The sequence below is a fragment of the Papaver somniferum genome, chromosome 11, assembly GCF_003573695.1.
Source record: "Papaver somniferum cultivar HN1 chromosome 11, ASM357369v1, whole genome shotgun sequence".
Taxonomy (NCBI): domain Eukaryota; kingdom Viridiplantae; phylum Streptophyta; class Magnoliopsida; order Ranunculales; family Papaveraceae; genus Papaver; species Papaver somniferum.
Window position 1 is genome coordinate 37,107,233 of NC_039368.1, and position 16,793 is coordinate 37,124,025.

Here is a 16,793-nt window from a genome sequence, read left to right on the forward strand (position 1 = left end):
GCTTGTTATACACAAATGAAATGCACGCTTCTAGGTTTGTTAACCGTACCCAAACGTAGGATGCACAACCTTTTTTGGCCAAGCAATGTTGTGCTAGTGAGACAATATTATTAAGAAGACTGGTAGGAGCATCCCTACTATGTGCCGCTTTTGTAGGAAAAGTTGAGAAACTCTTAGCCACATCACTTGGGATTGCCGAGTTGATATGAGGATCTGGGCTTGGGCGGCTGGTATTTTCAAGCTGCAACCTAATGAAGATATGTTGGATTCGTACAAGGCTACTAAGGGTTGTAGCAGAATGATTAAGGACTTATGGCTTGTTGCAAATCTTGCAATTGTCACGGAATTATGGAAGTTACGCAATAAGTCTTATTTTGAAGATATGGCAGTTCAGTGGCTTTGTTTTAAAGGGAGAGTTTATCAGGTAATTCGTGATAACTCAATTAGAATGAAGGGTCATATGTATAATAATTTAGAGGATCTGCGCATTTTGAGCTATTTCAAGGTGCGACATAGATCTTGCAAAACATCTACTCCAATTGAAGTTAGTTGGACTCCTCCTAATCAAGATGAAATCATGATCTGTTGTGATGGTGCGTCTTTCGAAAATCCAGGCCAAGCAGGTTCTGGTGTTGTTTTTCGTGATGCAAACTCAGAAGTGCTTGGTGTTCTTTGTGTTGGTCTTGGTTGGCAAACCAATTACTATGCTGAAGTTTATGCAATTATTTATGGTGCGATGTTGGCCAAGAGATGGAATATGCGGAGTATCTGCGTTCGTTCTGATTCGATGAGTTGTATTCAAGCTTTTCAAAAGGGTGATCTGCCGTGGCAGCTGGTGCAGAAGTGGAAACTTGCGAAGTCTTTTTACAACAATATTCGTTATATTCATAGCTATAGAGAAGTTAATTTTTCAGCTGATGTCTCAGCCAAGCAAGCATGTTTGCTGGCTGAGGATTTATTTGAGTTTTATGAGGGTGGGACAAGCTTTATTCCGTCTGTGGAATAGCATGGAAGGGTTTATTATCGCTTCAAATAGGTTTTCCTGTGAATGGCCTCACATCTAGTCATTAGGGGGGCCTAATCCCTGCACATTTTTTCGCTTTTTAATTTTATTTGACCGAGAAAAAAAAAATAACCGTACCCAAACGTGTACATTTGTTGGTTCAACGATAATTAACCAAAAGGTTAGCCATATGAGCATTTCATACCAACCATATTCTTCTTCACCATAACTAGTTCAAATGACTCAATTGAACTAGTTAGAGAGTTGTTCAATTGTAAGGAAATCTTATGTACTACACAAGACACAATTGAAGTAAAGATGATTTGATTCACTCGAATCGGTTGATCAACTTTATAGCCACGGTTTGTAAATTGCATTCATTAGTCTTTATAAGTTTAAGTTCAAAAATCATCTTCAGATATATAACCTTCTTAAGTTCGCACACTAGGTTCGCCGACTTAAGCAACCGGGCAGAGTTTACAAACTCCAGCAGAAAATCTCGGCAAAGACTTTCCGCCGGTTCGTGAACTGAGTTCGCGGACTTGGAAACAAGCCATTCTTCCGGTTTATCTTGATCAACAAAGTTCGCAAACTTTGGTTCAATGGATAGGACTTATGCACATATGTGTTTCCACAACGATACTTATGTCCATCATTGGTTATGAAATCTAAACTCTCATTCCAACCATTGAAACATTCTTAGAGGACGTTATATAATCGTCACACCATTTCTCGTCAAAGCAATTTTCAAAGTGATTGAAACATATCATGACTTTCGTCACTAGGTAAAGATAAACATGGTCGAAGCGAAACTCTTACCAACACATATTTTGAGATACAGATAGGCGAGGTATACTCGGCTCGAAATACCAAATGTGTATAATCTAAGTCTATATATAGCATACGACTTTTTGTATCAAGAAGTAGGAGATAGAGTAGATATAGTATATAGACTTTTGAGTGAAAGATAAGTTCAAGTCTTCACATACCTTTCTGTCGAGAAGTTCCACCGGTTCATTGAGTAGTTCTTCTTCTTGTATGATGAATCGTCATGAAGTCCTTGAGCTCAACTACACTTTCTATCATAGTCCGAGACTTAGATATAGTAGACTAGAAATCAAGACTTATAGTTTTGATCACTAACATTGACAAACATGCTTGAGATAGCAACGAATGCGAGTTCGACCGAGCAATGCTCTAACAATCTCCCCTTTTGTCAATTTTAGTGACAAAAATATCAATACATATGGAATACAAAAAAAATAAAGAAACTTTAGTAGCTCCTATTCCACATGTCTAATCTTCAACATTCCTCGAAATCTTCGTCACTTCCAAGTACTCCAATGATCCCAAAGGTTGTAACTTTAGCATCACCGTTGTTGAAGATCCATAGCTATAACAATGAGAAAACATCGGTCTCGATCATTGTTATACAGTGTCATAGTATTATTACATAGTGTCAAAGTCCAATTATATCACAACTTCAACAATAATACTATGGTGATATGTATCACTCCCCCTTAGTCAATACTCCATCTCACATGGAATCCACTCCCCCTTACACAATGATCCGAAAACCATATGTATTTGTAATGTGAACAACATATTAATTCTTCCCCTTTTTGTCAATAAAATTGGCAAAGGTACAAGAACGGGATCATAATGAAATTTCCGTAAGAGACATTTTATGACTAAAAGAATAAATACATACCATCTAATTTAGATGCAATCATATAGCCGAAGCTAATAGCATTCATCAAGGAGTTTAAAAGATACAAGATAACCCCTTTAAAATTCCACAGCCGCACACCCCTCAAGATATGACCATTAAGCGCGAGTTCAAAAGAAATCTCCCCCATTTGATGTCATTCCCAAGGCAACAACAAGAGCGACCTTAATTTCAAAAGAAAAGAAGGATTTTTATTGGACACCAAAAACCATGAGAATGATTTTTTACATCCAAAAACTCAATCAAATTAATCACAAGTAAACCCATGATTTTTTAATCGGAATACGCAATCAAATTAAACACAAAAGTGATCAACTTAATTGATTCTGCTCGACATAAGAGAACTTACGGAGCATACGACTAACATACCCATCAGAAAATGAATAGTATAGTGGTTCATATACTAAACATAAGAGGTATCTTACGGAGTATAAAAATACTCAACTAGATTGATTATAAGATAGCCCATAATTAATCTAATTGGAATACACAATCAAACTAATTACAAAAGTAATCAATTTAATTGTCATTTGTTTTGCTCGACATAAAAATACTTATGGAGCAATAACTAAATAACCAAACAAGATGATTAATTTAGTTCAAGAATGCTCAACATAAAGTACCTTACGGAACAACCAACAAAGCTAATAAAAAATAATCAACTTGGTTGTATCGTGCTCAACATAAGACACATTACGGAGCCTCATAGTATTACATAAAATATGGATCAGTGAAGATCAATACTGTGGAATACACAAGGATTCATTCTATCTTCCATCACTATTTGCATAACGATTTTTAATAGACATAATCCTTGAACACAAAAGATTTTAACCTATCTTCCATCAAAGAATTGACAATATAGGCTTAAATTTTGTATATGTCAAAAGTCTATTCATCCTTAAATCAATACATGAATACCGATCATGAACGACTGTACTTTTGACAAAATATGGGACAACATAGTTCACGGACGTAAACACCAATACCCCATAACAAATTACAATATAAAAAATCATAAAGATTAAATACTGCAAACCATCATCCTCCAAATATTTTTAAAATTTAATACCAATAAACCTTAATAAGAACAAGAAGATGAAAAATATAATAGCTATGTGTAGTCACAATCAATGCTATTCAAGCACTAGTTATTCTTCCAACTAAACCAAAAAGAAGACATACTAGGCAACAATATCTTTGAGAAATTCCTTATCATTCCCGAACTCATTGTCGTCAACAGCCATTGGACTATAAGGTTCGTGGAGGAAGAAGTCAATACCAACAAACCGTCTGGCTGATGATGTCGAACTAGGGCCTTCTGAATTTCCAAAGATATTAAAACGAAAGACTTTATTTCACTAATATCCTTTCTTACTTACTTCAACTCATCAAGAACATCGGAAAACTTCTGAGAGTTAGAAGGGACAGCCTTTGGCTTTCTTGTATTCCTCCTCTTTCTTTTCAAGGAAGGAGTTACTGGAGATTTATATTTTTCCTTTATCGATGGATTAACAATCATATTGACATATTTTTCATCCAAAGACATGATGCTTAAAGAACAGTTATAAACAACTGGTTTTTTGTGAGTGGAATTCACAATCTCATTAGGCAGTCTTAAGATATAAAAGATATCAGAGAGGAAAAAGGAATGTAGGGTTCACAACTTTTAAACAGGTTCGTGGACGCCCAATTCTAAACCCTATAAAGAGTAGAATTGTCGATAGTAACCCTTTACTTTATTTGATAAACAGGAAAAAAAAAACTAAAAAAACTTTTCCTAAAGCTTGAGCGGTACACAATCTTATCTCTTTTTGATCAGGCACATGAGACAAGATTTACCATATAACACAATTAATTTGTGCTGTGGTGAACAACAATTTGTCCACCATTTTCCTCTTGAGAGGAATCCTCAGACTTCTGTCTATCAAAGCGATTTGACCATACCTTCTTCTCTATTGGTCTTATTTTGTCTTTGGAAACCAACTTATTAGACGAAGATAAAATCCTACATACCTCAGCAGTCTTCTGAGCAAGTTTAAGCTTCCTTTCCAATCGATTTGATCTTCGTTGAAGTTTGTTGGCGTGCCTTACTTGATGTTTGTACTTGTAATATCTTGATAGTTCATGACCCTTCTGATAACAAAACGAGCACGTCAAACTTGGATAGTATTCAGGCATCTGTGGTGTGAAAGCAACCAAACATGTAGTAGATCATGAAGCATTTCAACCAGAGTTTCCAAAGGATGGGTCAATTGATTCTTCCAGCTTGATTGAATTCTCTTCTTCACCGAAACCATCAAGGTTGATATATGTATTGATACAATTATCAAAATTAATGTTTTCACATAGAAGACCAACACTTGATTTCCTATCTTCATCAGAATCATATATCTCAGACATCTCATCAAGTGTTATATCAAGACCTTTGTTCCCAGTGTATTTTCTACGATTTGGGCACTCATTTGCAAAATGACCAATACCTTTACACTTAAAGAACTGTGGCATATCCTCATCATCAGCCTCGTCAGCATCCCTGTTTTTAGGAGGAACACGATTGTGAGGTTTATCTGACGACATAGGTTTGTCTCTTGAAAACCGTGTACTTCTCTTCAATTGAAGATCCCTAAACTGTCTTGTGACAAGGAGACTGATTTATCAAGATCTTCATCCGAAAAATCACCCTCAGACTGATAATCCTCAAAGACATAAACACTTTTACTTTTATCAAGTAACTTAGTGTTCTTCTGTGCTTTAAAGGCAACATCCTTTCCAATTTTGGATGTATGCTCATGATCAAATATCTTTAGCTTTCCAACCAATGTATTCTGGAAAGATTATCAAGGTTATTTCCCTCAACGATGGCATGCTTCTTAGACTCATATCTGGATGGCAGCGATCTAAGAATTTTCATCACAATGTCCTTTTCAGGAATAGTCTTACCCAATGCAAAAGATGCATTAACAATTTCAGACACTTTGTGATCTAAGAATTGCCATACGAAGGTTCTCCCAATCTGAATTAAGGTTTTGAAGCCTAGCTTCCTTTTCACTGGAGTTACCTTCAAATACGGTTTCTAAGCTATCCCAAGCATCTTTAAACCTAGTGCAATTTGACACATGGTGCTGAAGATTTGGGGTAATGGCATGTATGATGGCATTCAAACCGTCAGAGTTTTGCTTTGCAACAAGTATCTCGGCAGGATTATATTAACCAATATTCTTGGGAACGTTTACATCTCCAACTGCCACAACGGGAGCATCATAGCCATTAACAACATATACCCACGATTGAAAATCACGTTCTTGAAGAAAAGATCGCATAACAATTTTCCACCATAAGTAATTAGACCCATCGAAGACTGGTGGTACGTTAATAGAGATAACACCTCTGTCCATAGAGTCAGATCGCTACAAACACAGACTTTTGAGGTCTTGAACGTTTTTGCCTGCTCTGATACCAATTGAAAAATCGGGGGTCTAATAACACCACCCAATATTTCGCTTAGCAATCTGTATGGACTAACTTAGAAATACTTTCTAGAGAATCAACTAGAAAGTCAGACTCAATCTAGGTAAAAGTATCTCAAGGAGTTAATATCTCTCTCTTGTTTTGGTTTACTCGAGCTAATAGAAATCAACGAGTCTTTAATCAAACAAAAGGAATAACTTGGATGGTACCAAAGACCAATATCCAAGGATCTATCAATGACAACCAACAACCAAAGGTTGGATTACTCTTGATGATCTAACACACAACCTGTATTATTTCAATTATAAAGATAAAACAATATAATGCGGAAACTGAAATAACAAAAATATCAGAAATTTTGTTAACGAGGAAACCGCAAATGCAGAAAAACCCCGGGACCTAGTCCATATTGAACACACACTGTATTAAGCCGCTACAGACAATAACCTACTCCAAGCTAACTTCGGACTGGACTGTAGTTGAACCCCAATCAGTCTCCTACTGATCCAAGGTACAGTTGTAATCCCTACGCGTCTGATCCCAGCAGGATACTGCGCACTTGATTCCCTTAGCTGATCTCACCCACAACTAAGAGTTGTTACGACGCAAAATCGCAGGCTTTAACAATAAACAAATCTGTCTCACACAGACAAGTCTATCAAAGGATCAATTTGTCTCCCACAGAAAAATCCTAAAGTTTTTGTTCCGTCTTTTGATAATAATCAAGGTGAACAGGAACCAATTGATAATCCGGTCTTATATTCCCGAAGAACAGCCTAGATAAATCAATCACCTCACAATAATCTTAATCGTATGGTAGCGAAACAAGATGTTGCGGAATCACAAACAATAAGACAAAGATGTTTGTGACTACTTTTTATATCTTGCCTATCGGAGATATTAATCTCAAGCCAATCAATCTGATTGTACTCGTACGATAGAAGATGCAAGATAAGATCACACAACTACGATAAAAGTAGTATCGGTCTGGCTTCACAATCCCAATGAAGTCTTTAAGTCATTAACCTGGTTTTAGAAGAAGAAAACCAAAGGTTAAAGGAGAAACTACTCTAGCACGCAAACTAGTATCACACGTGAGGTGTGGGGATTAGTTTTGCAGAGTTGCTAGATGTCCCCTTATATAGTCTTTCAAATCAGGGTTCGCCTTGGTCACAAAGCAAACAATATCCACCGTTAGATGAAAACCTGATTTAGATTCAAGCTAATATTTCTCAACCGTTAGATAGAAAACTTAGCTTGTAATACACAAATGAAATGTACGCTTCTAGGTTTGTTAACCGTACCCAAACGTGTACATTGTTGGTTCAACAATAGTTAACCAAAAGGTTATCCACATGAGCATTTCATACAACCCATATTCTTCTTCACTATAACTAGTTCAAGTGACACAAATGAACTAGTTAGAGAGTTGTTCAATTGCAAGGAAATCTTATGTAGTACACAAGACACAATTGAAGCAAAGATGATTTGATTCACTTGAATCGGTTCATGAACTTTATAGCCATGGTTTGCAATTTGCATTCCTTAGTCTTTATAAGTTTAAGTTCATAAATCATCTTCAGATATTTAACCTTCTTAAGTTCGCTAATCTTCAGATATTTAACCTTCTTTATAAGTAGGAGATATAGTAGATAGACTTTTGAGTGACAGATAAGTTCAAGTCTTCACATACCTTTTTGTTGGGAGGTTCCACCAGTTCCTTGAGTAGTTCTTCTTCTTGTATAATGAATCTCCATGAAATCCTTGAGCTCAACTACACTTTCTATCCTAGTACGAGACTTAGATATAGTAGACTAGAAATGAAGACTTATAGTTTTGATCACTAACATTGACAAACATGCTTGAGATAGAAACGCATGCGAGTTCGACCGAGCAATGCTCTAACAGTTGTACTCCCTATGCCTCTGATCCCAGCAGGATATTGCACACTTGATTCCCTTAGCTGATCTCACCCACAACTAAGAGTTGCTACGACCCAAAATCGCAGGCTTTGACAATAAACAAATATGTCTCACACAGACAAGTCTATCAAAGGATCAATCTGTCTCCCACAGGAAACCCTAAAGCTTTGATAATAATCAAGGTGAACAGGAACCAATTGAAAATCCGATCTTATATTCCCGAAGAACAGCCTAGATAAATCAATCATCTCACAACAATCTTAATCGTATGGTAGCGAAACAAGATGTTGCGGAATCAAAAATAATGAGACGAAGATGTTTGTTACTACTTTTTATATCTTGCCTATCGGAGATATTAATCTTAATCCAATCAATCTGATTGTACTCGTACGATAGAAGATGCAAGATCAGATCACACAACTACGATAAAAGTAATATCGGTCTGGCTTCACAATCCCAATGAAGTCTTGAACTAGTTAACCTAGTTTTAGAAGAAGAAAACAAAAGGTTAAGGAGAAACGACTCTAGCACGCAAACTAGTATCACACGTGAGGTGTGGGAATTAGTTTTGCACAATACTAGATGTCTCCTTTATATAGTCTTTCAAATCAGGGTTTCACCTTGGTCACAAAGCAGACAATATACCCCGTTAGATGAAAAACTGATTTAGATTCAAGCTAATATTTCTCAACCGTTAGATTGAAAACTTAGCTTGTTATACACAAATGAAATGCACGCCTATAGGTTTGTTAACCATACCCAAACGTGTACATTTGTTAGTTCAACAATAGTTAACCAAAAGGTTAACCATATGAGCATTTCATACCAACCATATTCTTCTTCACCATGACTAGTTCAAATGACTCAATTGAACTAGTTAGAGAGTTGTTCTATTGCAAGGAAATCTTATGTACTATATAAGACACAATTAAAGCAAAGATGATTTGATTCACTCGAATCGGTTCATGAACTTTATAGCCACGGTTTGCAAATTGCATTCCTTAGTCTTTATAAGTTTAAGTTCAGAAATCATCTTTAGATATATAACCTTCTTAAGTTTGCACACTAGGTTCGCGGATTTAAGCAACTGGGAAGAGTTTACAAACTCCAGCAGAAAATCTCGGCAAAGACTTTCCGCCGGTTCGCAGACTGAGTTCGCGGACTGGTACTCACACAACAAGTTTGTCAACTCCATCATAATTTCTCGGGATGAGAAGTTCGGCAGATCGCGGACTGAGTTGGCGGACTTGGCAACAAGCCATTCTTCCGGTTTCTCTTGATCAACAAAGTTCACAAACTTTGGTTCAAGGGATAGAACTTATGCACATATGTGTTTCCACAACGATAATTATGTCTATCATTGGTTATGTAATCTAAACTCTCATTCCAACCATTGAAACATTCTTAGAGGACGTTATATAGTTGTTACACAATTTCTCGTCAAAGCAATTTTCAAAGTGATTGAAACATATCATGACTTTCGTCACTAGGTAAAGATAAACATGGTCGAAGCGAAACGCTTACCAACACATATTTTGAGATATAGATAGACGAGGTATACTCGGCTCGAAATACCAAATGTGTATAATCTAAGTCTATATATAGCATACGACTTTTTGTCTCAAGAAGTAGGAGATATAGTAGATAGACTTTTGAGTGACAGATAAGTTCAAGTCTTCACATACCTTTTTGTCGAGAAGTTCAACCGGTTCCTTGAGTAGTTCTTCTTCTTGTATGATGAATCGCCATGAAGTCCTTGAGCTCAACTACACTTTCTATCCTAGTCTGAGACTTACCTATAATAGACTAGAAATAAAGACTTATAGTTTTGATCACTAACATTGACAAATATGCTTGAGAGAGCAACGCATGCGAGTTCGACCGAGAAATGCTCTAACACATACACTGGTTCTTCAAATGTCATGATAGAAAATGGTGAGTTACTACTTATATCTAAGGTTGATGATGTTACTTTGTTTTTTCCAAGTAAGACTTTTAGGATGCAAAAGGTGTTACACATCCATACTTTAAAAGATAATTTACTTTCCATTACTAAGTTTACAAAGGATAATCATTGCTTTTTTTGAGTTACATGATCGGGGTTATCTGATTAAGGATGTTGTTACAAAACATGTACTAGCTAAGGATTCTATTTTCAACAACTTGTATGCTATCTGTTTATCTTATCCTTCATCAGCTTCATGTTTTCATGTCTCCATCACTGCTTTTAACTTATCTGGCACAACCGACTTGGTCATCCTGCTGATGCCATTTTACACAAACTTCATTCAGTTGAGTCAATAAAGCTTTCTGGTCTTATGTCTTCACAATCCATTTGTAATTCTTGTCAGTTAGGAAAGAGCAAGAGATTTCCTTTTAGTTTGTCTTCTAGAATCACAACTACTCCTCTTAAGATTATTCACTGTGATGTGTGGGGACCTTCCCGTAAAGTGTATTTGTTAGGATTCAAGTATTATATTGTCTTTATTGATGACTTCAACAGATATCATTGGATTTATCCTCTGAAATCTAATCCCGATGCTCTTATATCTTTTCAACATTTCAAACAAATAAATGAAAATATTCTGGCCACCAATATTGTTTCCTTTCAATGTGACAATGCTTATGAACTGACAAAAGTTCCTTTTAAACAATTTTTTAGACTCTTCTGGCATTATTCTCAGATTGTTTTGTCCACATACCTCTCAACAAAATGGTTTAGCTGAGAGGAAATATAGACATATTACCAAGGTAGGTCTTACTCTTCTTTTTCAAGCTCATCTACCTAAACAATGTTGGTATGATGCTTTTCACACAACTACTTTTTTATCAACAGATTACCTACCAAAATTTTAAACTTTCAATCTCCATTTGAAGTTTTATTTCGTAAGCTTACTGACTTTACTTCACTTAAAGTCTTTGGTTCAGCTTTCTATCCATATTTAGGAGATTATAGAAAAGAAAAATTATCTCCTGAATCTTTATTGTTTACTTTCATTGGTTATAATAGAGGCTACAGATCTTGTGAAATGTCCATAGAGAAAATTTATACATCTAGACATGTCATTTTTGATGAGCAATTCTTTCCTTTCTCCATATATGTAAGTCCTTCTAATCTTACTCCATCTCATATGTAGCCTTTCACCGATGCTCAAAAATCTAGTTTTGACTCACCTTCAACTCTCTCCTCAACTCATTTTCTATCTTCCCATTCAAGTGAACAACTCAGTTCCCATGCACCAAATATGATCCCTTCATCTGCTCCCGTTAATAGATCTCAATCTGGTATTAGAGAACCAAAGTTATTACCTGATTTTGTAACTAACAATGTTGTAAAGCATCTTGTGCCTACAACTTTAGGTTCTTTGCTTCAACCAACAAAACCCAAAACTTTTAAGCAGGCTATGAAGAATCTTAAATAAGTAGGATCAATGCAAGAAGAATGTCAAGCTTTAAGAGATGCTGACACTTGGGATTTAGTGAAATATCACAAACACATGAATGTTTTGGGTTGTAAGTGGGTGTAAAAGCTCAAGTTACGTAGGTTGGTTGAAAAAGTATATAATCCGTTGGATGGAGTTGATTACATTGATACTTTTAGTCCAGTTGTCAAAGCACCTACTATTATACCATACTTACCATTGCAGCCTCAAAGTTTGTCATATTCAACAATTGGATGTGTCAAATGCATTCTTGCATGGTTAGTTAAATGAATGTGTTTTTATGGAACAACCATCAGGGTTTCAGGTTGCAGGCAAAGAGGATTATGTATGCCATTTTAAAAAGTCTTTGTATGTATTGAAACAAGTACCCAGATCTTGGTTTCAATGATTCCGTGGTTTTCTTATTCGGTCAAAGTTTGTCATTCATTATTTTATCTATAAGTCTGACAAGGGTGTCATGTACTTACTGTTGTATGTTGATGATATCATCTTGACTTGAAGTTCAGGTATTCTACTTACGTCCCTTATTACTGCTTTGAATGAAAAATTTAAAATGAAAAATTTAGCTAGGACCTCTACATTATTTCTTAGGCATTGAGGTTGACAGAAATTATCATACTAAATCCATGCTGCTCACTCAAAAGAAGTATTGTTTGGAGTTATTGGAAAAAGCTGACATGGTTTATTGCAAGCCATGTAGCACTCCAGTTGTTACGAGTCCAAGGTGTTATGCGTTTGATTGTGATCTCTTACAAAACCCTCTCCATTATAGAAGTCTTGTTGGGGTACTGCAGTATCTTACAATGACTAGACCAGATATAGCTTTTGTTGTTAGCTATGTTTCTCAATTTATGCACAGCCTAGCACTACTCATTTACAGTTAGTCAAAAGAATTTTGAGATTTCTTAAAGGAAGCTTAGTGTCTGGTATTGTTCTAGGATCTTCTTTCTACAGTGACAACATATTCAGATTCAAATTGGGATGGTTGTCCTGATTCAAGGAGGAGTACTTCTGGTATGCCATTTTCTTGGGCTTTTCTCTTATTTCTTGGACGTCTAAGAAGCAACCAACAGTATCAAGATCTTCAGCTGAAGCAGAATATAAACCTCTTGCGAATACTTCTTCTGAGATGTTTTGGTTGTCTTATTTTCTCAAGGAGTTAGGTATTTCTTCTTCTGTGCCTTTTACTCTTTTCTATGATAATCCTAGTGCAAGTAGTCTAGCATGTAATCCAGATTTTCATGCTAGAAATAAACATATTGAAATAGATTATCACTTCATCAAAGACTTAGTTTAGTCCAAGTTTTTTTATTATCAGATTTGTGCCTTCTCTTCTTCAACCCGCTGATGTCTTTACAAAGGGTTTGGCTCCATATTTATTTGTAACTCTTGTTTCGAACCTTATGTATTTTACTCATACTAAGCTTGAGGGGGAGTATAAGAGTAATTGATAGAAAATGTGTATATCTGTTTTTTGTTATAGACAGGAGGTGCCTTTATCAGGGTATAGAGTGTTATTAGATTGAGTCCTGTAACTGTCTTTACAACTATGACCGACTGTCTCTGTCAGATACTTTTGCATAAATATCTTTGTACTACTCTCTCTGAGAGTTATCTGATTTTATTCAATATATTTCATTTTTTCTCTCTAGCTCTTAGACACCATAAGTCTATGCCCGACACCGCCACATATATAGCTAGGGTGTTGTTGATGATATTTACCCAACAATGCTCCATTTGAAAGTGAACCTAGCATATGTCCTTACAAACTTTTTGAACCAGTTTCACTTTTAAACCATAATGGACAAAAATTTAATCTCTACCTCACCATATGGAAAAACTTATCAGTATACCTCCCGTGTTTCGTTCACAAGTTCAAGAGAAAATAATCAGCATGCAGGTGCTATTAGAGAAAGTTAAGAACCAACTATATCTGCTATAGTAATAAATGGACAAAAATGTAAAAATAGCCAGGATGTAAACAGTTTCATCCTAATCATTTTTAAATATTTTTTCTTATTTTTAATTTACATCAGGATGCATCCAGTTTCATCCTTACTATTTTTTAAGTTTAACTCAGGATGAATCCAGTTTCATCCTTGCTATTTTTTTAGTGTCCATTTCGTCCATACTAATTTTTACTCGTCCATTTGAACCATGTTTTAAAAATATTTGGACAAATAGCCCATTTTCCGTAAAATATTTTAGATTTTTGTTTAGCTCGGTAAAGAAAGTTAAACCAGTCTTTTAACCGAATAGGGTTAGATTGTTGTCCTGGAGATGTTTTCAGATCCCCCAAACCATCTTCTACTACAAAGAAGTATGCATAACCAAAAAATAACTAAATGTGCAGGCGAGGAAACAAGGTTGAGCATTGATTTAATCTCATAAACGACGTTAATTAACAATTATCAAAGTATCCGTAGTCCCCAATTTCGTAGACAGTCACAAGACTCACAACAAGATTAGCAAATAATCCAATTTTAACCATTATCTATTAATCATACTCCGGAGACTAATTAATTAACCTTTTATACCTTGAATGTGATAATTACAAGACATGTATAGCCACGGAGCAGCCTAAGAACGCATTTGGAACTTGGTATCTGCCGACTATGGCCGGTTCTTGATGATTATTGCCGAGTTTAGATAATATCAGTGTCAAAGGTTAACTATAAATACGTCAAACATTAGTGTAACTTAAATCACAACAAACTATCTACTCCTCAATTCCAATCTTTGAATTCAAACAAGCTACTCAGTTTACCACATTCTTTGAGATTTTGCCACATTCATTAATTTGTTATCATGGCTTCTAACAAGCAATTTTTCATTACCCTCGCTATCGTTGCGATTATCCTTCCTTCCATTGCGTCGGCTACTGATTACACAGTCGGCGATGACAGTGGCTGGAAAAACGGTTTCGATTATGCTGCATGGGCTAAAGATAAACAATTCTATGTCGGAGATACCTTATGTAATTTATTAGAAACGTTATTAACTTCTTTACATTACATTTTTTTTCACTTAAACTAGAAAAACTAATAATTCTTTTTTGTTGTTGCAGTATTTAAGTATGAGGCTGGATCTCACAATGTTCTCAAAGTCAATGGAACTGGATTCAAAGAGTGCATTAAACCAGATCCAACCTTAGCTCTCGCCACCGGAAATGATGTAATTACCCTTGCCACCTCAGGAAGAAAATGGTACATCTGTGGTATAAAACAACATTGTGCTGGCGGACAAAAGCTATTCATCACTGTCCAAGATGGCGCCGCTCCACAACCTGCACCGTGGAGTTCGGCCAATGGGATCTTAGCTTCCGGATATCAAATGGTTTTCATCGCTATGGTTGCTATTGGCGCCATGTTTGTGATGGTTTGATTGATCGAAAGCCTTACCAAATGGTTCTCATCGCGGGTTACTAATTATGGTGTGATTCTTTGTCATTTCAATTATTCTAGTATTATGTTTTATTTTGAGTGTTTATAAGGAAAATAAAGGTCCTTGCGGATTGTAATTTGTTGTTTGAAATTTTATGATTTATAGCTTTAATACGCAAAATGAATTAAAATTCACTTTTATTAGTATTATTTTTCAATTTATAAAATCATGCAAATTAAATTACAAGGCTTGATTAGTTCACATTTGCATCTTCTCCAAAAGATGAAGAGAGTCTACAAGCAACGTAAACACCAATAGCCACCATTGCCGTCGCCACCACGGTCACCCCTAAAACCAATCTCCTATGCTTATTCAACGTCCCAAAAAATCCAACTGGATTTTTATGCATCGCTAAATTACAAACCCCGCCATTGCCATTATTTTGACCAGTGGAGGTTCCGCTAATTCTCCCACCATTATTCATGTTACCGCTGCTCGTTACTTGATCTTTAGCGGGTCTTTTTTCATCAGCATATTTTTCACCATTGGCAGTTTGTTGCGGTGAAAATGCAGATTGATCGTGTGGTGTGACTTGAGTGATATTCTTTGGGAACTTCACGTAGAGAAGCCCACCGATGTATTTTGCGTGGATTTCATTTACATCGCAGCTGGTTGGTACTTGGAAATCTTTGCGGAATCGACTCCATCTTTTTTCTTCCAAGGGTCTTTCTCCTGAGATCTTCATGTTACCCTGAGAATCTACTTGTACTCGAAGTTGTTCCTTTTTAAAACCTGCACAAAGTAAAATCTAATAAGATCATTTACGTACATTGTATCTTAAGGTCTGATATGTTGTCGCCTATAGGGCATAAAAGCCGACAGATTGCATATTGCAAATGCACGACCTTTCAGTTTTAAGCCATTAGTAAGTGTCTGGTACAGGCAAAGAAATATGATTGGAAAGATGATCATTTTGCACACTCTTTGTTGTAACTTGTAATATGATTATACCCTAAACCTATGATACCCTGAGAAAAAGATTCTCATTTCACTGGTGTATCCAAAACTTATGCAGAAAAAACACAAACAGAACAGATGGAAAATATGGTGATTGTTATTGATTATAGTTACCAGGAAGATGAAGCACAAGTGTGTCTAGTCCTTCTTCTCTGACCCAGTTGAATACAGGCTCGAAATCTTCATAAGAACGTGTGAAGTTAGCTTGAAATTTGTTGTCCATGATGAGTAAATTATGAAAGCCCTCTGAACTTGATTTCTTTCTTTCCTTTTTTGCTAGTCGTTACAATGAGAAGATGTTTGAATGAATGGATGACGAGTAGTCTCTTATGAGTTAGTTTATATACTACACATTTCATCTCTTTTTAAAGGTTTTCTTTTCTTTGGGTTTGCTTTGAAAAGAGATTTATTCGTGTTTGGTTTCTATGGGTTATGTGTTGTTTGTTTCATTAGGTTTCCCATGCAAGTCATGAATGCATAGGGTGAACATCTATGCCAATGGGCAAAGTAAATATTCTCTCTTAAAAATGTGTGGTTACACTATTCTAGATTTTGTATAAAGTTAGGGTAATCTAATTCTCTAACAAAGTACGATTAACAATGCTTATTTTGGAATAATTGTAAATTGAAATGGAAAAAAAAATACATAATTAAGGAACAATTAATTGGGGATATATGCCGACGATCCATCGACCATGCCGGTAGTACCAAAAAACCATGCCGGCATATATCCCTCAATTAATCCATGTATCCCCAATTTTGTGTTCTAGTTAAGGTTTATTTATTTTTTGCTCGATAAAGAAAATATAATAAAACCCAAGAAA

General features: G+C 35.8%; 3 protein-coding genes across 3 annotated transcripts; 2 read left to right on the forward strand and 1 right to left on the reverse strand.

Moving 5' to 3' along the window:
* The first annotated feature begins 205 nt into the window (after positions 1–205).
* LOC113324316 lies at positions 206–1,006 on the forward strand. Its single transcript, XM_026572634.1, has one exon. It carries the CDS (start codon positions 206–208, stop codon positions 1,004–1,006), a length of 801 nt encoding a protein of 266 aa, XP_026428419.1.
* Positions 1,007–14,376: 13,370 nt separating this feature from the next.
* LOC113323356 (stellacyanin-like) lies at positions 14,377–15,122 on the forward strand. Its single transcript, XM_026571647.1, has 2 exons — positions 14,377–14,545; positions 14,636–15,122. Exons 1-2 carry the CDS (start codon positions 14,377–14,379, stop codon positions 14,950–14,952), a joined length of 486 nt encoding a protein of 161 aa, XP_026427432.1. The 3' UTR covers positions 14,953–15,122.
* Positions 15,123–15,132: 10 nt separating this feature from the next.
* On the reverse strand, positions 15,133–16,279 carry LOC113323355 (inactive protein RESTRICTED TEV MOVEMENT 2-like). Its single transcript, XM_026571646.1, has 2 exons — positions 16,084–16,279; positions 15,133–15,744 (listed from the first exon to the last, which is right to left on the reverse strand). The coding sequence occupies exons 1-2, from the start codon at positions 16,190–16,192 to the stop codon at positions 15,206–15,208; spliced, it is 648 nt and encodes a 215-aa protein (XP_026427431.1). The 5' UTR covers positions 16,193–16,279; the 3' UTR covers positions 15,133–15,205.
* Positions 16,280–16,793: the final 514 nt, after the last annotated feature.